The sequence below is a fragment of the Daphnia pulex genome, chromosome 9 (assembly GCF_021134715.1).
Source record: "Daphnia pulex isolate KAP4 chromosome 9, ASM2113471v1".
Lineage (NCBI taxonomy): Eukaryota > Metazoa > Arthropoda > Branchiopoda > Diplostraca > Daphniidae > Daphnia > Daphnia pulex.
The window spans coordinates 1,227,673-1,248,399 of record NC_060025.1 but is presented as its reverse complement, the minus strand read 5'-3'; the positions used below and the strand labels follow the sequence as shown (position 1 = coordinate 1,248,399).

General features: G+C 40.9%; 6 protein-coding genes across 7 annotated transcripts; 2 read left to right on the top strand and 4 right to left on the bottom strand.

The window, feature by feature from the left end:
• The first annotated feature begins 1,124 nt into the window (after positions 1–1,124).
• Positions 1,125–1,827, top strand: LOC124202161. Its single transcript, XM_046598455.1, has 3 exons — positions 1,125–1,210; positions 1,290–1,572; positions 1,637–1,827. The coding sequence occupies exons 2-3, from the start codon at positions 1,292–1,294 to the stop codon at positions 1,686–1,688; spliced, it is 333 nt and encodes a 110-aa protein (XP_046454411.1). The 5' UTR covers positions 1,125–1,210; positions 1,290–1,291; the 3' UTR covers positions 1,689–1,827.
• Positions 1,828–2,020: 193 nt separating this feature from the next.
• Positions 2,021–5,230, bottom strand: LOC124202160 (cell wall protein RTB1-like). 2 transcript variants are annotated; one of them, XM_046598454.1, is made up of 5 exons: positions 5,096–5,230; positions 4,874–5,035; positions 2,857–4,805; positions 2,650–2,784; positions 2,021–2,582 (listed from the first exon to the last, which is right to left on the bottom strand). In XM_046598454.1, exons 3-5 carry the CDS (start codon positions 2,860–2,862, stop codon positions 2,109–2,111), a joined length of 615 nt encoding a protein of 204 aa, XP_046454410.1. In that variant the 5' UTR covers positions 2,863–4,805; positions 4,874–5,035; positions 5,096–5,230; the 3' UTR covers positions 2,021–2,108. The 2 variants fall into 2 exon arrangements, with proteins under 2 accessions (XP_046454410.1, XP_046454409.1); XM_046598453.1 differs by lacking the exons at positions 4,874–5,035; positions 5,096–5,230 and having other exon boundaries at positions 2,647–2,784; positions 2,857–3,360.
• An 874-nt stretch (positions 5,231–6,104) lies between these two features.
• On the top strand, positions 6,105–6,991 carry LOC124202159 (repetitive proline-rich cell wall protein 1-like). Its single transcript, XM_046598452.1, has 2 exons — positions 6,105–6,362; positions 6,510–6,991. Exons 1-2 carry the CDS (start codon positions 6,177–6,179, stop codon positions 6,876–6,878), a joined length of 555 nt encoding a protein of 184 aa, XP_046454408.1. The 5' UTR covers positions 6,105–6,176; the 3' UTR covers positions 6,879–6,991.
• A 253-nt stretch (positions 6,992–7,244) lies between these two features.
• LOC124202156 (methyl farnesoate epoxidase-like) lies at positions 7,245–10,195 on the bottom strand. The gene is made up of 9 exons (XM_046598448.1): positions 9,822–10,195; positions 9,506–9,748; positions 9,015–9,436; positions 8,835–8,958; positions 8,686–8,754; positions 8,510–8,618; positions 8,328–8,445; positions 8,113–8,257; positions 7,245–8,043 (listed from the first exon to the last, which is right to left on the bottom strand). Exons 1-9 carry the CDS (start codon positions 9,943–9,945, stop codon positions 7,847–7,849), a joined length of 1,551 nt encoding a protein of 516 aa, XP_046454404.1. The 5' UTR covers positions 9,946–10,195; the 3' UTR covers positions 7,245–7,846.
• A 1,176-nt stretch (positions 10,196–11,371) lies between these two features.
• Positions 11,372–15,397, bottom strand: LOC124202155 (glucose dehydrogenase [FAD, quinone]-like). Its single transcript, XM_046598447.1, has 8 exons — positions 14,832–15,397; positions 14,566–14,772; positions 14,023–14,482; positions 13,305–13,540; positions 12,925–13,244; positions 12,479–12,858; positions 11,697–12,413; positions 11,372–11,618 (listed from the first exon to the last, which is right to left on the bottom strand). Exons 3-8 carry the CDS (start codon positions 14,152–14,154, stop codon positions 11,565–11,567), a joined length of 1,839 nt encoding a protein of 612 aa, XP_046454403.1. The 5' UTR covers positions 14,155–14,482; positions 14,566–14,772; positions 14,832–15,397; the 3' UTR covers positions 11,372–11,564.
• Positions 15,398–15,502: 105 nt separating this feature from the next.
• LOC124202157 (methyl farnesoate epoxidase-like) lies at positions 15,503–19,507 on the bottom strand. The gene is made up of 10 exons (XM_046598449.1): positions 18,932–19,507; positions 18,549–18,797; positions 18,054–18,478; positions 17,874–17,994; positions 17,729–17,797; positions 17,551–17,659; positions 17,356–17,473; positions 17,126–17,267; positions 16,535–17,059; positions 15,503–16,453 (listed from the first exon to the last, which is right to left on the bottom strand). Exons 1-9 carry the CDS (start codon positions 19,017–19,019, stop codon positions 16,875–16,877), a joined length of 1,506 nt encoding a protein of 501 aa, XP_046454405.1. The 5' UTR covers positions 19,020–19,507; the 3' UTR covers positions 15,503–16,453; positions 16,535–16,874.
• Between the last annotated feature and the right edge of the window lie 1,220 nt (positions 19,508–20,727).

Here is a 20,727-nt window from a genome sequence, read left to right as displayed (position 1 = left end):
ATTCTGGCATTCTGATCGGCAGCTTGGCGGGCGGGCGGTTGTGGACCTGCTGTATCCGGAGCCTTATTTTTCTTACCGGAATGACCGGAACGTATTTTCTCCAACCACTTTTTGTACCACGGCTGGTATTCGGGAACTTGGCTGAGAAAATGATCTTTAGACGCCATGTTTGAAAATGGAGAACTTTTCCTGACACTACATGGATGTTCTGCTTAGGCTTTATATAACAAATGGGCTGGTGCATGAGCACAAACAAGCCAACAAAACCACCGTTTTTCGATTTTCTAATTAATTGAAATAAAAATTAATTGAATATAGTTTCTGATTAGTTTTCATTAGATTATTTCACATATACTTCACATAAAATTAAGTCCTAATAATATGAATATCCTTTTAATTAAATAGGATTTGGCTGAGGATGGCCGTAACTTTGGCGACCATGTCCTTTGGGGTGGCTCAGAGGTGGACATTTAATCACTCAGGTTATTACCTGCAAACAAAAATTTCAAGTAGTTTTCATCAATTAAATTTTAATCACCTTCAAGTTACAATTCAATCTAATTGTGTTCATCGCGAAATTCTGAATGCGTAGTATAAATATAGGCTACCGATTTAAGCCAAAGATATTGAAGCGTAATCTAATAATATTATACTAAAATTTTCTTTCTGTCATTCTATAGAATAAGAAAGAAAAACGACCTTTTTCAATAACAAACCTGACCCTCAAGAAAAAACATGTTGAGGAAGGGTCTGTGTAGGCTATTTTTGTAATAGACCTACCTACCTGCTGTTGCGTTGTGTCCTTTTTCTACCTGCGATTTTCCAACCGATTATTTATTCTAAAATAACTGTTGCGACGAAGACTTGTTCCGGTATGAGGGGAGCGTGGGCTCTAAATATAGTCCAGGTCAGTGATCCCTCCTGACATCCAAACAGTCTAAATAGGCCTACATACTTTACGTAATGGTCGATGAACTCCAAAGGTCGATGCGCCAAATTGATTTCGTAACCAGCAGAGTGACTGTTACTAAATAGCGTAGGTCTCCTAACTCGTGTCCATTCTTCCGGGTTCGAAGAGAAAGTTCTTTGTTGCAGTCCAAACAGAGAGGAACATCTTTGGTATAAAAGGTGAGCGGTGGTCATCTGTTTTCATCACATCTTCTTCAACCGTCTTCAAGCTGCAACTCAAAAGATTCTTCAAAACATTTCGGTAAGTTAACTGTTCTCTTGCCTAGTTAAGTTATTACCTTAAAATTTAAACAATTAAATTGTTATTGTTGTGATGGTAGAAATGATGAAATTGGCCATTCTGATGTTCTTCGTCGCTGCGGCTGCTGCAGGGCCCATCCAGCCGGCCGTTGAATTGGTTCCTACTGATGCCGAAAACGACATGGAAGTAGCGGCCACTCATCATCTTGGCTATGAGAGAAACATTGGCCTGTACGCTGGTGCCTTGCCGGCAGTTTATCCCGGCGGATTCGGAGGTGGTTTCGGTGGTTACCCTTCATCATATTATCCCAGCGCTTATCCTAGCTATCCTAGCTATTCTCCTGGTTACGGTGGTGCCTATGGGTAAGTTAGTTGCATTACCATTAGACAATTTTAGAAAATTCATAAATTTCAATTTGCCAATTAGATACCCTTACCGTCCTTACCCGTCCTACGGAGTCGGTGTGTTCGCAGGCTAATAACTCTTTGTTGGCAGCTGCATCGATTGAAGCTGCAACAAGCTCAACTAACACGATCTTCTCAAGAACAACCGAATGCTCAATTTGTTTTTCATTTCTGAAAATTCACAGTTGGATAGAAATACACACACAAACTGAATTTCCTTTTATAACTCGTCGTCCGCAATAGGGGCCTATTCTTAATTGAACGATGCCCCCATGATGGAATTTCTTGTCTTTCATTAAAAGAACAAAACATAAAATCACTAACAGCATCAGGTACAGTACGACCTGAAAGTATGATTTTTGTTATATGCGAGAAATTGACGCTGGTGTTCAGGATTCTGCTAAGCTTGAATGAAAGATATCTATTATAAATAATTTGTTTTGTAGAAACTATGGTTACAGCAAAGAGCACACAGGATTTAAATAGTAAATAATTTAGTACTGACTTCTTGATCGTAGCCAAAAAGGCAAAAGGGTGCCCGGGGTTACATAGGAAGGAGCGGCCGGAGCGGAGTAATCAGGAGGAGAGTATTCCGGAGGGGAGTATTCCGGGGCAGAGTATTCCGGGGCAGAGTATACCGGGGCAGAGTATACCGGGGCAGAGTATGTCGGGGCAGAATATGCCGGGGCAGAGTATGCCGGGGCAGAATATGCCGGGGCAGAGTAAGCTGGGGTGACGTATGAGACAGTCGTTGATTTAGTCTCTTCGGTTTCATCGTTGAAGTTGGCATCGTATGTGGATTTGGTATCCTCCTGCGTTATGGAACTGGCCTTTTCCGATGACGACTTTTCGGAATCCTTGCTGTTAACTTTTGAATTGTATGAGGTAGCTGTGTCCTTAGTCTCATCCGAAGTGTTATCTTTGACATCTTCATCATCATCGTCGTCGTCTTCATTGTTGCCATCGTACTGATAAGCAATCAGAAAATGTAAAAAACATAGAAAAGGTCTGTCTAGGTTTTCGAGAAATACGTACATGTTTGTCCGATGCGGAGTAAACTGGTGCGGATGAAGCCCCTTCGGAAGAAGCAATTTCAGATGAAGCTGGCTCTGAGTAAGTCGTACCATAGGCAGCGGTAGCAACGGCGAACAATGCAGCAAAAATGATAAACTGAAATGTCAAAAAGATTTGTGAATTAATTAAATTCAAAATTTAAAAAAAGAATATCACTTGGTGTTTTACCTTCATGTTGGCAAGAGTAAATGTAGATGACTGAATACCTCCATCGGAGTTGATTGACGATTTTATAGCATTTGACAGCGATTAGACTGCATAGTCGTGGGAGGTACTTTCTTTGATTAAATGAAAGTAATCGGGTAAGGGCCGGATTGTTAGGGGGAATGCACCGGAGAAGGACAAACCTATTGTTGTCATCGCCCTTTCCACTCTTTTACAGAGAATTCGCCAATACATAATCAGTTGAAGTGTGTCAAATGAACCAGTTTCGCGAGCGGCGACAGTAAAAACACAGGACAGGCTCGGACATTCTCAATGTTTAGACAACCGTTTAAGCACGCGTCACGCGTTCACGATTTCACGACGGGCAAAAGTCCTTGTCTCAGATTCAACATTTTTTCAGAGACATTTTACGAGAATTAGAAAAGAATTTTAAACAAAAAATACTTGAAAAAATAAAAGGTGCGAGCTGCGTACGTACTTGCTTAATGAGAGGTTAATCGAAGATTGATTGCCAATGCCGAAGATTATAATTGGACTATTATTCAATCTGTCTGAGAATCGCAAAAGCGTTGAAACGTAATTAATAAAGTAAAACTCATTCATGTGCACAAGTTTGAACGATGGGAGGGAACAGCTAGACACCAGTTACTGCATGTTCTATCAAAGAAAACTACAAGTTAGAAATGATAACTAAATAAATTGCAAATAATAAATCACTCGCACGGAAAACGACTGTACGGGGTCAACAAACTAAATCAGATGAACGGTGCCAATGCCAATCTCAAAGTATCTTCAATTATGAGTCTATAACGATTAAGATTTCCAAAAATTTCTATTTTCATTTCGACAAACCAGTTTGTTATACTCATTAGAAATTCTGAGGTTTTCCCCGGTTGATCTATTTCGTTTTTTGCTCATATTTTGTGTAGAGTTTGAAGTGAAAAAAATAGTAACTTTCAGAATAAATCCTTTGTCAGGCCTAATGGTACTATGTGCAACTTTTTCAAACAATACTATCAAGAATCGATTGGGTAAATCCAAGAGATAAACAAGAAGGAGACAACCTTCAAAAAACCAGTTTGCTATCAGTGGGGGGAAAGGAACTTGCATTGTCGAAAGAATTCAGAAAAATCAGCCAGACATTCTGCTTACTCACCTGGCCTATATTGCTGCGAGTCAAGGAGTAGCATACCTCTTTGATTATCTTGCCCGATTTAGAAACTAGATAACACCAACAATACAGAGGAGTTACATGAGGTCATCTCTTCTCATCACAAGCCCAGCTTGCAATAGGGAATCGACCAGATGTTCTGGGTATTATCTGCTTGATTAACTCGTCACTCCATCACGCTTCAAGCGACCTTGCACGGGGTGTCCTAAATTAACCGGCTTTGCCAGGGGATATTGAACTATATTATTATCATTATTCTGAATAAAAAAAGCGATGGCCTACTTCCCAATTGACTTGCCAGAGCTGAGTACACACCAGAGTCACATACACTTTTCCACATTGAACGTATAGTCACGCAATGATACTCACGCTTCAAAGCAATCGTACGTTCGTGTTATTCCTGTATTCTGTAGCCGATTAAATGAATGAATTTTTCAGAATCGGCAGTTTTCGTGATGTCAAACTTGAGAGAAAAATTATGCAAGAGCAGACGACGCCTACCTCGTTTTCAAATCGAAATAATAATCACGACATTGCCATTTAAATGTGAATACTTTTTATTTCAAAATTAAAATTTCACAATAAGTTAAAAGGAAAGTGATTAGTATTTGGGGTAAGCAGCTTTGTATGTCGGAGCAGAGTAAGCGGGAGCCTTGTAATAAACAGCTGGAGTGGGGTAAGTTGAAGTGCTGGTGTAAACTGGTGTAATTTCATTGCCATTCGAATTATTATCGTCCTCATCATCTTCGTTATCTTCCTCTTCAACTTCGGATTTGGCAGTCTGAAAATTGTAGTCGTATTAAAAAATTAATCTGAATAAGATCACGAATGCAAAGAGTAGACTTATACCGTGGTGGAGTAAGTAGTGGCGGAATTGACTGAAGATGCGTAACCGGATGGTTCGGAAGAAGCGAGTTCGGCGGAAGCAGTTTCTTCGGAAGACACGGCAACTGCGGGAGTCTTGATGTAGGCTGCGGCAGCGACAGCAAACAGAGCAGCGAAAATAAGGAACTGCATAATCCCCAAATGATATTTAAATCTGAAATGAAATGACAGGTGTATTATTTATACCTTCATCTTGAAAGAGTTGTGAAATGGCTTGGACAGCTGTAGGATAACTGATGTCTCTTGGCCAAAATTTCTTTCATTTTATACCCAAAAATTCCAGGGCTGATGTCAATGAAAATGATCGGCATCCATTCAAGAGATACATTTTCATATGGCAGGTTCAAACGAAAGTAATGAGGTAAGGAGGTTATTAGAATGAATGTAAAAGGCCAATTACAGCGGTATACTATACTATGTTGCTGCTTCCCATTTGAAGTTACAGGGTCATCTGCTTTGGGGGATTGCTTGGCCCATTTTGTTTTTCAATTTTCGAAATGACGCATTATGTCCTTAACACAGTGAACGTTGATTCACGATGTGGATAAACAAGTTATTTCATTCGTTGCCTATTGCGCTATATAGTGTATAATATTCAATTGGCTCAAAAGGTGACCATCGGATCACGTCAGTGTTGCATTCTCTGGCACGAAGGTCGCTCTCATATTTCGCTTCCTGCTGACAGCAGAAACTAATATTTATCACGCTATAGTCACGAACGAATAAGGAAATTAACATCTCGATGACAAAGCAATTCCATCTTTCGACTAGATACAAAATGCGGTAAACAGGTGGAATTGTGTATAACTATTATAATACCCAATCTGTCAAACACGCAAGTCAAATCGGTTTATTTTTTTCCTACGCTATCCATTTCATGCTGGGAGTACTTTTCTAAATATAGAATGCAACAAATGTGAAGTAATCTAGTGAATATCACGATTCATATTGCAGTGCACATATTATTCGTGTTAAGGACGCGAGGTGAGTTTCAGATAGAAAATGAATCGCCTACTTCACCCGTGTCAAATAGTCTGATCCTATATTTATACAATTTCATTTTGGCCTTCTGAATTGGCTTGGTTCGTAACCCCCTTTCGCCAAATCAATCATACATGTATTTATTAATCTGCAAAAAATTCCTGCGTGTGGCCAGCAATAACGAGCTGCTAAATTTGGTATAAATCGTCGATGAACAGCTGCCGAAGGATCAGTTCGATAACTGCTTCAGTCAACAACTAAAATCACTCCGCCATCACAAACCACCATGAAGATCATTTCCAATTTGATTGTGTTGGCCGCTCTGATTGCCGCATCAGTTACCGCATCCTACAACAAGTCATCTTCTACTACCTACGCCGAACCGGATTCTTCCGAGCCAGTTTCATCTGAAATGAATACATATTCCGCATCCAACTACTCTGCTCCGGCTTACCCCGCATCGGAGGAAGAAGTAAATGTCTCATAAGTCAAATAAATTTTTAAAAATACTAAAAGTTAATTCATTTAATTTTAAAAAATTTAAATCAATTAAAATTAATTGAAATTTTAAAATTAATTCAAATTAACTAGAATTTAATTAATTATTTTATTACTATAGTCATTTCACGGGAATGAAGAGAAAGAAAATGATGTTGAGGCCGAATACGAAAGTGAAACCCAATCCGCCAAATACTACAAGGAGCCGGAGTCTACTACTACCATCTCTTACACCAGCAGCACTCCGGCCTATAAGAAGCCGGAATATGTAGCTGCCCCGCCAACAGCATCCTACTCCGCACCGGTTTATTCCGCCCCGGTTTATTCCGCCCCGGTTTATTCCGCCCCAGTTTATTCCGCCCCGGCTGAAGTGGTTCCTTCAACCACCATGGCTGTTCCCATCTACCGATCCCCTGCTGTTTTACCTTACTGGCTGCGCTCGCAACAACCGAACCGTTCGTCCAGCGTCAAGAAAATCGCCACCGTTTAAAACGCCTATTATCATCCTGAACGTCAAACATGTGCTATTTAACTTATATATGACCAAATTATTATTTAAGACATTTTACAGCTAAAATTAAATACAAGAACCATTTATTTAAATTACAATTCGTATAGCTGTTGGCCAACGACTGTTATTGACCCATTTGCGTGTTAAATTCATTCAGATCACATCGATTTGTTGTTGGTGAATGGACGATCGAGATAATTTGATGAATGGGCTCGTTATTCAGCCCCCAGGCTCATCCTTGCCAACAGGACTGATCTACTGCACAATATTAAAGTTTTGCAGCTGTTAGGTTATTCGAAATTTGGAAATGAGTTGTTTCTTTTGCATAATTAATTAGACGGTAGATTCATGATAGAAGATATATATATTATAGACTGATGCAACATAGCCTAAAAAGAAACGAAAAAAGAGAATTAACATAGATATAGCGCGATTACATAAGTAATAATTATAGAAGAGAGAGACTATACTCGTTTTCTCTGTTTAAGAAAATGTACCTCGTCCCAAGATGGAAATAACAAAAGCAAGCTGTGAGAGATAAAGTCAAACAAAAAATCAACTAAAATCAAAACTGGTTTTCCGAGAACGTTAAAGGAATATAGAACGTAAAAGACTAAATATAAAATAAGAACAAACAAAATCAAGGAGTAACAACTCGCTGATTGAGTTGGAAGATCAGCCCCGTGTCCATTGACCCTATAGCTCCAACATTATTTGTTGTTTCGCCAAAAATAGAATCAGCTGTTGGGTTGTTCGGTTAGACAAAAAGAGGTTATATAGATACGGGGGCCGATGAACTTGCATTGCGAACTTTTGGTGGTCTCAAACGACATTTTGATTTTGCAAATTGATAGAATAAAATTTGATTTTCCAACCAAATTCTGAGGTCGTGGTTTTACACAGGTCAGCGATATTATAATGGGTATTTATTATATTTTGGTGGTGAATTAAAAAGTCGGAATTCCGGATCGGGGTTTAGCAACGGCTTTGAATCCATCGTAGGCTGACGTGAAGCCAACAACGGGTTCCAGCGTCGGTAAAGGCTGTCCGGGAATGGCGCTAAAGTCGAACGTCTTGACCAGAGCCGACGTGAACAGGAAGTAACTGTTTCTCGTCAACGGCTCACCCAAACACATCCGCTTGCCTATAATTAATTAAATTATACAATTTTCGTAAAAATTAAGAATTGGGTAATTTGGCTTAGGCTATGTACCAACGCCGAAGGGGATGTGATTTTCATTCTTAACAATTTTGGTCATGTCGACATTCAAATGTCGTTCGGGACGGAAGCAGTGCGGATCCTTCCAGGTGTCGGCATCATTAAGCACCGAGTCGATGTTGATTGACAGTATACTTCCCTATAAACATTAATGATATTAAGATAATTCTGAATGTAATTGTAAACAATTTGAATTTTAAAGTTTTTACTTTGGGGATGTTGTAGCCGAGAAGTTTCGTGTCTTTAGTTGCACGGTGAGGTGCCGTCAGAGGAGCGATGGTGTTCATCCGCTGGACTTCCATTAGAACCGCATCGGTGTAGGGCAAACTATCAAAATGACGTAATTAAAAACATGCCAGTTAAATGCAATTCACAGTTGATTGAATAATACCTGGCCCTAAGAGCCAGAGATGGTAATGCGGTTCCGCAAACTTGATCCAGCTCTTCTTGCATCTTGTGTTGTACTTGAGGGTAATTAATCAGGTAAAGCAAAGTGAATCCTATACGTATAATTAATTCATTTCGTTGATTACAAATTTCATAAAATCTAATTAATTATTTGCTGACCTATGGAGTTGGCAGTTGTTTCGGACCCGCCGGTGATCAGATCTTGAACAGTTGCCACTAATTGTTTATCTTGTAAAAATAAATTTTAAAAACCAAAATTGACATCAGGTGAATCAAATTAAAAACGTCAACCACCAGCAGTGACTCACAGGTGAAAGTTGTCGAAGGATTTTTGGCCGATTGCTGTTTCACCTCGTCGAGGTAGGCGTCGATAAAATCACGGGGAACGTCGGCGTCCAACGACCGGCTTTTTTCGTGTTGTTCCACAGTCTCCTGGACATTAAGAATTAATTATATAATCCAATGAATCAAATTAATTGGCTACCGACTTTGATAAATTTCTGCAGGGGCTCAAACATGTCCGTTTGGACTCCAAAGTAGCTCCTCAATCCTGGGAAAAGTCGGAGCAGGAATACCGGAACTGGGAAATTGGCTCGGACGGGATTGCCCACCCGGAAGAAGAGGTCGATGTCTTCCAGTAGGCGCTTGAATCTGGCGTCGTCGCGCTGGAACCGCTCACCGCCCACGATGGCCCAGAGAATGTTGACGACCGAGACGACGAAGATTCCCTTGAAGTCGACAATAAAATCGTCGTTGGACCGGCCCTGCTTCTTAATTTCGTCAATCAGGTCCCGGATCTCGTCCGTCATTTGGTACTCGACCGACGTCTTGCCGAACCCCATTTCTCTCAGCTGGCGCATGGTGAACCGCCGCTGCTCTCGCCAGAATTCTCCATCGGTGAAAACCACGCCTATTTAATACAGCATCATCATTACATCACACATTTAAAAATGTCAAATTTGTAAGAAATTCTAGGTACCTAATTTCTCGCCAAAGGTCCGGGCGATAATGACCGAGTTGGAGGGTCTGCCGTTCAAATCGTCGTTGTGCAGGGCTTCCTTGACAGCCTGGGGGCCGACCACCGAGATGAAGGGCTGATTGGGTCCCACGTAGAAGCCGGCCACCGGTCCGTAGGTCTTGGCCAGCTTCTTCAGAGTTCGATAGACCGGCTCCCCATTGGACAGAAAAGGTAAATAGCCAAAGAACGGAATACCTTTCGGTCCTGTATGACAACAACATCCAATCAATAAATTTAATTTTAACACTGGGCTAAACTAAATTCTAGAAATTCTTACCAGGTGGGAAATTGCGGGGACGCTGCGACGCCTTGATGATCAAAAATACCAAGACGGTGAGTGAAACGGCTTCGAACAACATCCTGCTGGCCCGGCTCCTATTTGACGACAGACTCACGACCATTTGCCAGCTCCTTCTCCGGCTTATATACTACGCGCATGGCGAAAAATAAACCAAAAACAAACCAAAACCAAAACGCGGTGATGGGCTGCTATGCTATACACTCTGGGACACATGTTGCTGGGTGCGAAATCTTTGTGCGACACTCGGGCGTGACCATGACTCTTTTGCGGATCGGTTAGCTTTTTTCTACGGTGCGCTGGATGATCCTACGTCAAGATTGGATGCTCAGTTAGAGATCAATGCACGGACTGGATGAAAGCAAGAAACAAAAATCGATACCCCAAAAGGGTGAAAGAGAGGTTATCGGTGTGACAGTTTTGATTCTGTACAATTCGTACCCGAATTGACGTCACACGGTCGTGAGGTTTGTTGCCGAGCAGGGTATAGCCGAAAATCCGAGAAAGAAAGCTGCAATAGTTCTCATTTATTTTATTATTAGGAGTCTCTTTTTTCAATTGTGTTTGCGTAGATATAAATAATATGCTTGGGTGAGAGAAACAAATCGATGAAGGTTGCAGATTAGAGTCAAAGGTCGACTCTCTGTCAACTTTGAATTACATTGCCAACAGCACAGCAGCAGCAGCAGTTATACAGCAATAATAAGTCGCCTTGAGCTTTTTCAACTTTTGACCGATCGCCCCCAATTTCTCATTTTTTGTGGGGGGGTTTCTATACGCCCAGATGGATCCGGCGGATTGAAACAAACAGGATGTTGATTTTTCTTTCCCAGCACCGAAAACGAAAAATCATTAATATTTCAGTAATTACAAGTCTTATAATTAAATAAGGATCTTATTAATAATAATAACTGGCGATGTCAGCAAAAACCTTGAAATGTCGTCAACCTTATTCCTGGTAAAGTCAAAAGCCTTTCGTAGAACCGCATCTTTTTTTATTAATAGAAATCGGAAGAAAAAAGGAATAATAAATCACATACATTTGTGCCGATTTTGGTTTTTTTCTAGCGCGTTGACAGCCTTGGAAATGTCGACAACCTTTATACAAACCTTGTGTGAAATATTTGACATCGGGCGATAAAAGTCGATAAAAGTCATCGCGGAGAGAGTTGGGAGAAAATTCGCGGAATATGTTTGAAAAGTCAAAAAACCTTTCAAAGTCGGCTATGCGACGCAGCTAATATGTGTATAGTGATGAGGGTGAAAAGGCTCTCTATTATCGACGTTAACTAAAGTTCTAAACAGATACATGCTCTAAAAATAAATTTGGACTTAGACGGCGATAAATTTCCCAGATACTTGGAAGCGCTTGGCTGGGCATCAATTTGGCCCAGAAAACTAAATTGTTGGTTAGCCTACTTATTCCTAGTATAGTGTGTCGATAGTGGGAAAACTTAAATGTACTGACTCAAACTGGTTTATGCTTTTTCAAAGTATTATTGAGATGGCAATCGCACATGGCCGCAAAATAAAATGAAAGAGGCGTCTGCCGTTTATTGGTTAAGAGAAAACAGTCAATGTATATTCCCAGAAACATTTAATAAATAAGTCAATACTTTACAGAATTTCAATTTTGATAAATGAGTAGATGATCATTCTTGTACGCAATAAATAAATGTTTGAGAATGAATATCAGGTAGCGATTAATTTATATGAAGATTATCATATTAACCACAAGGCTTTGATCATATCAGACACCTTCTCTCCAATCATTATCTAAACAAAACAAAAGCAAATTCCAATTAATTATTTTAAATGATTGCGGAATAATTAAATTTGCTTAGTGACTTATACCGCCGGAACGTTGGTATTGCCGGATACAACATTTGGCATGATGGAACAGTCGGCCACTCTCAGACCACCGATCCCGTGAACTTTCAATTTCGAATCGACGACGGCCTTTGCTGGATCCGATCCCATTTTACAGGTGCCGGTCATGTGGTAAATGGCCGTCGAATAATGGCGGATGAAACAGCCCCAGTAGTCGTCCGTCCACGGAGTGAAGCTCTCGCATCCAGGGAATATCTTATCGTAAAATTTGCTGCCCACTTTCCGGAACGCTTCCGTCTTGCTCAAGGCCAGTGCGAATTTCGTCCCCTCGATCAGAGTTTTGAGGTCCATTCCGGCGTCATCGGTGAAATATTTCGGATCGATCACCGGAGCCGCGTGCGGATCGTTGGAGGCCAGCCGGATGGTACCCCTGGATAATGGGCGGAGTAAAGTCGGGATCAATTGCCACATGTCCGTGTTGACGAGGGGCTGGTAATAGGCGTTCCAGATGTCGTCCCTCACGCCCGTGTTGTAGCGGAAGAACAATCCGCTCTCGGAAGCCGGAGTAGCCGAAACGAAATGATATTGAATGTCCGGCCAATCGCCGTCCGGTGCGTATTTGGTTTTGATCCAGGCCACCCCTTCGGTGCCGCCCAGTGACGTCAGAGGCCCTGCGGCGTTGATGGTGTAATTCAGGATGACCGGAATACTGTAATACCGCGCTTCCGTCACTCCAAATGGCTAAAGAAATTTGTAATTTTTAAAATTTGATTTAAAGTTAATTCAATTAAAAGGTGAGAATTTACTTGATCCATTCTAAAGACCATTCCACCTAGGGCGATATGGTCTTGGAGGTTGTCGCCCACCGGCAGGTCGGCCATCAGCGGAATTCCGAACGAGCCGAGGTGATCCGCATGGCCGATTCCGCTCAGCATCAGCAATTGCGGACTGTTGACGGTTCCGGCTGACACAATAATTTCCTTTTTGGCTTTAATTTGGTAGATTTTCCCGCTCTTCTCGAAGCGGACGGCGGTGGCCCGTTTGGTGGCCGGATCGATGACGATCCTGTGGGCCAGCGAGCGCATCGAAATGGACAAATTGGGCCGTTTGCGGATGGGCCTCAAAAAAGCTTTGGCCGTCGAGCAACGAGCTCCTCTCCGGCTAGTGGCCTGAGGTATCATGAAACCTTATTTTAAAATAAAAATTAATTATAAATTAATTGTATTTAAATTTTAAATGGATTAAATCAAACCAGTTTGTTTTTCCGCATTGCAGTCGCGAATTTCGTAGCCCATTTCGACTCCGCCCTGGATGAAGGCCGCCGCTAGGGGTGTCATGTACGCCGGCTCCTGGACAGTCAGGTAACCACCCGTGCCGTGATATTTCTTGTTGGCGGCAATGTACGGATTCCGGTTGTCTTCCGACTTGATGAAATACGGTAATACATCATCGTAGGACCAACCGGGATTATCCAGCGCCCATTGATCGTAATCGTTCTTGTTGCCACGGGCGTAGACCATGTAATTCAGGACGGACGAACCACCGAGAACTTTGCCCCGGGGCCAAATGCACCTGTCAAAACAAGGAATTAACCTGCTAAATCAACATAAAAAAAACGGATAATGTATTCACTTGTTTTCATTGAAGGCCAGACAGGCTCCGGATTGCGGAATGGTTTTGTAACTCCAGTCGATGTTGGTCCGCTGGAGGTGGTGAGCTAATCCTGGAACGTCGGACACTATCGTTTCATCTCCGCCGGCTTCCAGCAAAAGCACTTTCCAGTCGTTTACTTCGGTGAGCCGATTGGCCACAACCGCTCCAGTCGATCCAGCGCCAATGACGATAAAATCGTATTCGTTCAGAAACGTCTTTTTTTTTAAAATAAAATTGTATAATTTGTTATTATACTGACAGCTAAGAAACCTTGCATATAGAATCATGACAAAACAAAAGAACAACTGGAACGAGATTTTTGCCGCCCTTATTTGAAATGTCCTGTCCATATACGGACATTAAAAAAGAAAGAATGTTGAAGGGCATTTTGTTTCCCAATTTTGGACAATTTGGCGTCAACAACAGTTAGCCAAAAAAAAAAGCCAGACAATATCACTCGTCTGTATCTGGCAAAACCTGATGTTGCTGGCCAGAGTCCAGCAGAACTTTATCCGGGGACTACCCTAGTCTATTCCACGATAAGGTATTTTCTTTGTAGCTCATATTTAACTGTTAAATTGAATTAAACATATTTTTTGGTTAATTTAATCCTTACTTCACTACTAATACTTAAACTACTTTTATTACTTAATTGTTAAATTGAATCAAACCATTTTTTTTTAAATTTAATTCTTACCGTAGTATCCGTGACGCGTCCTTCAGGATCGTTGAACTCGAACGAACTGTAAAACAAATAATAGAGAACAAATGCGGGAAAAGAGGCCCAGACACTCAAATTGCCAAAAATCTGAGCAGGCGGCGGCAGCATATTAGATCACCACGGACACGAGCGTGTCCAAACTGCTTGCTCACAAATGGTCTACTGTCTACTATATGGTCGAAACTGGCCAGACAGTTGATTTTTACATCACTATTTTTTATGGGTGACGAGAGAATGAACTTGCTTAGCTCCCCAATAGTAGATAAACCGGTTTTCCTCCACGAAATAAACGTATAGATCCTTGAGGGCACTCGAATACCAAATGGGTCATTCATCACAAACGCATCCCAGGAAACACTTTTTTTTTTTATTACTTCATCCAGCCTGAAGCTATTTGCCCTTTTTTTTTGGCATAATATTTTAAGAGATGCGGTAACTGTAAAATGGCAGCGATAATTGTTCCAAAATTATTTATTCCTTTGTTTGTTTGTTTGTTTTCTAAATTCGGGCTTATCTTACTAAACTAAATTTCTTTTCTTTGATTCCAAACTCGCGGAATTGCGACGGCTTTGAACGGTTTAGGACTGGATAGAATTCCGGAATTGGGTTCCAACGACGGAAGCGGTTCGTTCGGGACCGACTTGAATTCGAACGTTTTCACGAGACAAGCCACGAAAAGAAAAACCGTATTTCGCGCCAATGGCTCACCCAAACAAATTCGCTTCCCTATACAATAAAATAAAATTCATCATCTGCGACACACTCAACTTTACTCTCAATTTTACCGATGTCAAAAGGAGTGAAAGCCTCGTTTTTGATCACCTTCCCATTTTGATCCAGGTGACGTTCTATTTAAAGCTTCCATAAGGTCCTGTTGAGGCTAGGAGGGTCTTATTGGGGCGATTTAAAAGTAACTATCTATACGGGTTTCGTGCAAATATTTGCCTTTTATCTTGACTGTGGCTTGAGAAAAACTTTTGGATAATGTCATGTCGAGTGCTAGTGAGAATACTGAGAAACCTAGTTTTCTCGTTTGTGATTGGTTTTAATTTAATGGGTGGGGGTCGATTTAATTTATATCGATAATCGATATCTTCAGCTTTTATTTTCAGCGGGAAAATAAGATTAGTGTCGTCTGCTTTCGTTTTATTCACTAGTTTCGATAAAGTCATAAAGACGAGACGAAGTTTAATCGTTTAATAATGAAAAAAAATGGAACAATATCAATAAGTAACTAAGGCTTATGCTTACCTTAGAGTATTAAAAAACAGAATAAAAAATGAAAAGGTTAAAATGACTAAAATGTGGTTGTCGTGTCAACTCTAATCACGTCTTTTGATAGAGAATCACTTCACACTCCATTCTGTTTAGCTGGCGAAAAGAATAGACAAAGAGAATGATTATGTTATCTTAAACAGAAAAATTGCTGCTGCTACAAATTTTTCAAATGTTAGTTCCTGACTGTAGCTTCATCGTGTAAGTAGCCCACCTGTCAATGCATGCCAATTTCTTTGCATCATATAACTTTTTCCCTTGTGCAGATTTGAGGGCAGAGCCATCCATCGGAATCACAAGATATGCCAGTTGTGTTAGTGCTGGTATATGGACATCTCTAACAATGCAGTATCATCATCTCTGGGGTAAAAATTTTCATTAATATCATTCCTTTGATTTGCTAGATACTGTAACGATGCATGACTTGCATGAAAGCAGCAAGGAAGAGTTCAATTCTAATGTTTACTAAAGATTGAGCTGTACCCAATATTTCCTCTTGAATTTTTTTTACTTAAACATTTTTCCTGTCAATAATTCACATATCTCATTTGCTACTTTTATTTAGATAAACAGTATCCTGTTCCAATGGAGAAACTACCGATGTCGGCCAAGTACGTCGTCTACCCCTTTTTTAAAAAAATTCCTTGTGAATGTGGGTGTATTCACGAGGATTTCCTATCCTGCCTCTTGACTGCGGATGGAACACTTGTAGGCTACACTGGGATGCCTGGCCGTTTTTCCCAGGCTTAAAGGTAAGACAAATTTATGACTGTTTTCTCTGCTTGCCCTTTTTTGTTTACACTCAGTAAGGGTCAAGTTCACTCCCCCCCCCCCCTCGTTAAGGCTAGAAACATGCAAACGAAATTACATTTGACGCATCACAAGTTACCTAATCTCTCGCCAAATGTTCGACTCAACAATATTGCACCGGAAGGTCTGCCGTTGAGATCGTTATTTTGTAAGGCTTCTTTGACAGCTTCTGTCCCGACGACGGAGATCATCGGCTGAGTTGGTCCCAAATAAAACCCAGTCACCGGTCCGTACGTCTTAGCCAATTTTTGCATGGCTTTGAAAAGTGGTGACTTTCTGGGCATCAATGGCGCATAGCCAAGCAACGGCACTCCTCTGGGACCTATTCAAGTAGCGTTAGTTTGCAATGTATAGCAACACAAAGAGATTTTGTAGACGTGATCGATTTTACAGATTTTTTTACCTGGTGGGAAATGGGGTGGCCGCTGTGACAATTTGACGAAAAAGTAAATCGCAACAACCGCACAGAATAAAATCACTAAGATAGTCATATTTGAATTTTTGGACAAGAATCAAACTTCTTCGACTGTTTCCGGACTGTTTCTCATGGAAACGTTCTCGCAACTGAAAGTTTCCCAGTTCCCAAGGTTATCTATGTGTACTGTTGGTTTCTCCCAGTGCTGGAGGCTATAAACATGTTGCTTCCTTATCTGAGCTATTTCTTCTCCGAGTCTTCTAAATTTTGGTTCGTGTCGGTTCGTGTGTGTCAACTGACTCACGAAAGTTGCACGAATAGTGAACGACTAATGAGCGCATGGAATGACGACGGCTTTGAATGGCTGGGGGTTTGAAACGAATCCGATGGCGGGTTCCAGCGTCGGCGGTGGCTGGTTTGGCAGAGATTTGAGTTGGAACGTTTTCACGAACGACGCAATGAATAGGAATACCGTGTTTCTAGCCAACGCCTCACCCAAACAGACGCGTTTGCCTGTGATAATTAGACAAATTAATTATTTCGTTATATTTATGGAGTTATTGATGGGCCAAATTTTACCTAGACCAAAAGGAATGAAGGCGTCATTTCTAAATATTTTTCCTTCCTGATCCAAGTGACGCTCTGGCCGGAATATTTCCGGATCGCCCCATGCGATTGGGTCTTTGAAAACCGAATCGAGATTAATGGCAAGAACGCTTCCCTAAAGTCATAACAAATAATTTTAATTTTTTTAAAATTTTTAGAATCATAAAATTTTGCATTCAGCTTTAGCGTTGGAAGCTTTAGACCTTGGGAATGGTGAAACCTTGAAGTTGTGTATCTTTCATGGCACGATGAGGAACAGCCAGTGGGGCGATGGGGGACATTCTCATGACTTCCATTAAAACAGCTTCAGTGTAGGGCAGTCTAATATTAGATTAGATGACATATAAAGTGAGAAGTACGCGAAGTTTTTTAATTTTTTTAATTATTCAAATGCGTGCCTTGGTTGATGTGCTAATGACGGCAGAGAATCGCCACAAATTTCTTCCAGTTCATCACGCACCTTCTGTTGGATTATCGGATAATTAATCATCGAGAGAATAGCAAATACTAAAGAAAGAAAACAAAACTTTAGTTATTGCAACTCAAATTATTGTCAAACCAAAAAATTAAACTTACCAATAGTACTGGAAGAAGTGTGAAAGCCTGCTATGGCAAGGTCCTGAATTATTGCTATCAGCTGTTTCTCTATACGATACATCACCAAATTAATTTTGATCGATTTCACATGTTGAGATATTATCGGGGGAAAGAATTTTTTTACTGCTGTAAGTAGATGAACAATCTTTTTTCAATTGTTCCTCCATTTTGGCCAAGTAGACGTCGATGAAATCACGAGGGGCGTCTTCCTTTATTCTCGTCAATAAATGTTCGTCAATAGTGTCCTAAATGAATAGTGAATTTTCATTTGAAGTCAGTTATCTGTCTATAGCGCTAGTTATACCTGAATGAGTTTTTGTATGGGCATAAACAAATAGGTTTTCATTCCAATCAGTTTTGGTAGATAAGGGAATAGGCGAAGCAGGAACGCTGGAACTGGCAAATTACCCGTCACAAGATCCCCTCCGCTTTCGAGAAATCGACTGATGTTGTACGACAAATTGCCTATCGTTCGGTCGTTTTGAGGATAACTTTTCCCTCCAATAATTGCCCAAATAATGTTAATCACCGATACTGAGAAAATGGATTCGAAATCGACAACGTGATCCGGATGCGATTGAGCCGTTTGAGCCACAATCGACATTAATTCGGTGATCTCGTTCATCATCTGGTTCTCGATCGAGGTTTTCCCGAACCCAAGTTCACGCAATTGGCGATGCGTGAATTTCCGCTGCTTCTTCCAAACGTCGCCTTCCACAAAAGTGATGCCTTGAAGAATTGAAAAGGCGCTGAAAGATTTAGAATGAATAATTATATTTGATTCAATTATTAGTTCTACCTAGTCTCTCCCCAAAGGTCAAAGAATGAAGTTGTAAAGCACCGCAAAGTCTGCCGTCGAGATCCTTGTTTTGCAGGGCTTCTCTGACAGCCTCTGTCCCGACAACCGAAATCAATGGCTGATTGGGTCCCAAATAGAAGCCAGTCACCGGTCCGTACTTCTTAGCTAATTTTTGCATGGCTTTGAAAAATGATTCCTTTTTGGACAGCACAGGCGAAAGATATCCCAGCAACGGCAATCCTCTAGGGCCTGATTTTTTAAAAAAAGGAAAACTGGTTTTAGACGCCGAGGGTGAAACGACGTTACGTGCATGATTATATAACATTACATAATTCAACCGAAATAAAACATTGAGATTTTGTAGACGGCACAATCGATTTTACCTGGTGGGAAATGAGGAGGCCGCTTGGACAATTTGATGAGCGTGTAAAGCACAAGAACCGGGCCGAATAGAATCAGTAAATTAGGCATACTTCTGAATGTCGTAGCAGGCTGCAATTTCAAACAAAAACGATAAGGCAATTCGAGTTAGCTACTGCTCCACACCGAAGCTTTCTGGCAACTAAGAGCTTTCCAAGACCAGTTACGCAGGCTGTCAGGCTGTGTTCTTTTAACAGTTTGTTTGTCTGTACCCGAATGACCACTTATTGGGTACGGCATTTCTTGAAATGAAGGCTAATTTTATAATAATGCGATGAAACTAGCAAAAGGGGATTGAACAGTATCTAAGAGGTTTGAACATCCGAACTAGTATACGCGACATTTCAGCTATCTTGTTGATAATGAAAGATGGTGCGTTACTGTAGAGTCTAAAATTGAAAAGGACGCACGCTTTTAGGTACGAACTATTAGATATACTAAAATAATTCCGATCCATCGAGCGCGGGTGAGAGAACCGCTTTAATGAGCGGTTGGGATTTAGGGGGGTGGGGGTCGATTATTTATACATTTCTATCGATATCTTATTAGGTATAAAAGATTAGTGTCGTCTGCTTTCGTTTCGAGTTTGTCTTCTAGTTGAAATTCGAAAAAAAAAAAGTTCAAGATTACAAAGAAAACGGAAAGATAACTTTTTTTGGAAACGTAAATGGCTGCACGAAAAATAGCAGAACAAATAAAATGATTAAAATGTGGTCGTCGTGTGAACTCTGGTTGAGTCTCTTTAAGTCTTTAGAAAATCGAACTTTGATAAACGCTCCGTTTGGTTTAGTAGGTAAAAAAATAATAAGAATACGAATAGAATGAATATGGGAGGTTCAATAGAAGAGTTAAATCTGTTCCAAATTTGTCAAATGTTATTTATTATAGCTTCATGTAAGGCCCACCCACACCAACGCCTCACCCAAACAGACTCGTTTGCCTATATAATAATCCATTTGCTGAGGGCAGTGATAACTGCGATTCACGAATAAGTGGCCAACGCCCTTCAAGTTGCCGTGTTCTCTTTCACAATAGAAACAGTTAATATCGCGTTAACAAGATTTTGACGACGACGGACGCGTCGATAGTTGGGATTTGACGAATCAATTAGCCCGAATAGATCGTAGTATAGAAATTAATGAGCGTCTAGCGAAGTCATCAAGTTTATGATGGAAGAGGAAAATCTGTCTTGTTTCGATCTCCGATAATTAGATTCCTTGTTGTTTCAAAATTATTGACTGCCGCTGTCTCTCCGATAATTGGAGGAAATCGTTGCTTGTCGTCGATTGAGACTAACAAAGACAGAAACTATTTAATCACGTTTTCATCGATTTCACGAGCTCTGTGGTCGACTTATGAAAGGTAGAACATACTGGGGCCAGGTAAAGAGGAGGCTGAAAGCGGAATCTGCTGTAGAATAGGGAAGATAGCGAAGAAAAGCATAATAAAAATTATCGACTAGAAATTAGAGTAAAAACAATAGCGAAATTATCAAGTCGCATAGTTGAGTTGTCATAGCGATAGATTGCTAACCAGTTGGCCAGAGTTCAAACCTTGCGACAGATATCTGCGGTTGTCCCAACAAACCTCCTCGGGCTGTTGGGGCCTACAGTGGCACGGGAGTTACTAATCATGTAACCTATTCCTAGCCAGATTGCAGTAGATGAGTCTTCACCTTGATTGTGATGAGGACGGTGCCATATTCCATGATTCTGTCGAGCTCCTAGTGGGCGAGGATGGCGTGAGGAGACCATGGCAC

Bases quoted from the DNA above. Each gene is read 5' to 3' on its own strand.
- LOC124202159 (XM_046598452.1), top strand. From the start codon at position 6,177: ATGAAGATCATTTCCAATTTGATTGTGTTGGCCGCTCTGATTGCCGCA. The intron at 6,363-6,509 runs GTAAATGTCTCA...TTATTACTATAG, and splicing joins ACCCCGCATCGGAGGAAGAA to TCATTTCACGGGAATGAAGA.
- LOC124202161 (XM_046598455.1), top strand. From the start codon at position 1,292: ATGATGAAATTGGCCATTCTGATGTTCTTCGTCGCTGCGGCTGCTGCA. The intron at 1,573-1,636 runs GTAAGTTAGTTG...TTTGCCAATTAG, and splicing joins GGTTACGGTGGTGCCTATGG to ATACCCTTACCGTCCTTACC.
- LOC124202156 (XM_046598448.1), bottom strand. From the start codon at position 9,945: ATGGTCGTGAGTCTGTCGTCAAATAGGAGCCGGGCCAGCAGGATGTTG. The intron at 8,619-8,685 runs GTCAGCAAATAA...TTATACGTATAG, and splicing joins AACAACTGCCAACTCCATAG to GATTCACTTTGCTTTACCTG. The intron at 8,044-8,112 runs GTACATAGCCTA...AATTAATTATAG, and splicing joins TCACATCCCCTTCGGCGTTG to GCAAGCGGATGTGTTTGGGT.
- LOC124202157 (XM_046598449.1), bottom strand. From the start codon at position 19,019: ATGCCTAATTTACTGATTCTATTCGGCCCGGTTCTTGTGCTTTACACG. The intron at 17,474-17,550 runs GCACGCATTTGA...ATCTAATATTAG, and splicing joins TCATTAGCACATCAACCAAG to ACTGCCCTACACTGAAGCTG. The intron at 17,268-17,355 runs GTCTAAAGCTTC...TTATGACTTTAG, and splicing joins AAGGTTTCACCATTCCCAAG to GGAAGCGTTCTTGCCATTAA.
- LOC124202155 (XM_046598447.1), bottom strand. From the start codon at position 14,154: ATGCTGCCGCCGCCTGCTCAGATTTTTGGCAATTTGAGTGTCTGGGCC. The intron at 13,245-13,304 runs GTGAATACATTA...TTGTTTTGACAG, and splicing joins CTGGCCTTCAATGAAAACAA to GTGCATTTGGCCCCGGGGCA. The intron at 12,414-12,478 runs GTAAATTCTCAC...AAATTTCTTTAG, and splicing joins TGGTCTTTAGAATGGATCAA to CCATTTGGAGTGACGGAAGC.
- LOC124202160 (XM_046598453.1), bottom strand. The intron at 2,583-2,646 runs CGTATTTCTCGA...ATTGCTTATCAG, and splicing joins CCGCATCGGACAAACATGTA to TACGATGGCAACAATGAAGA.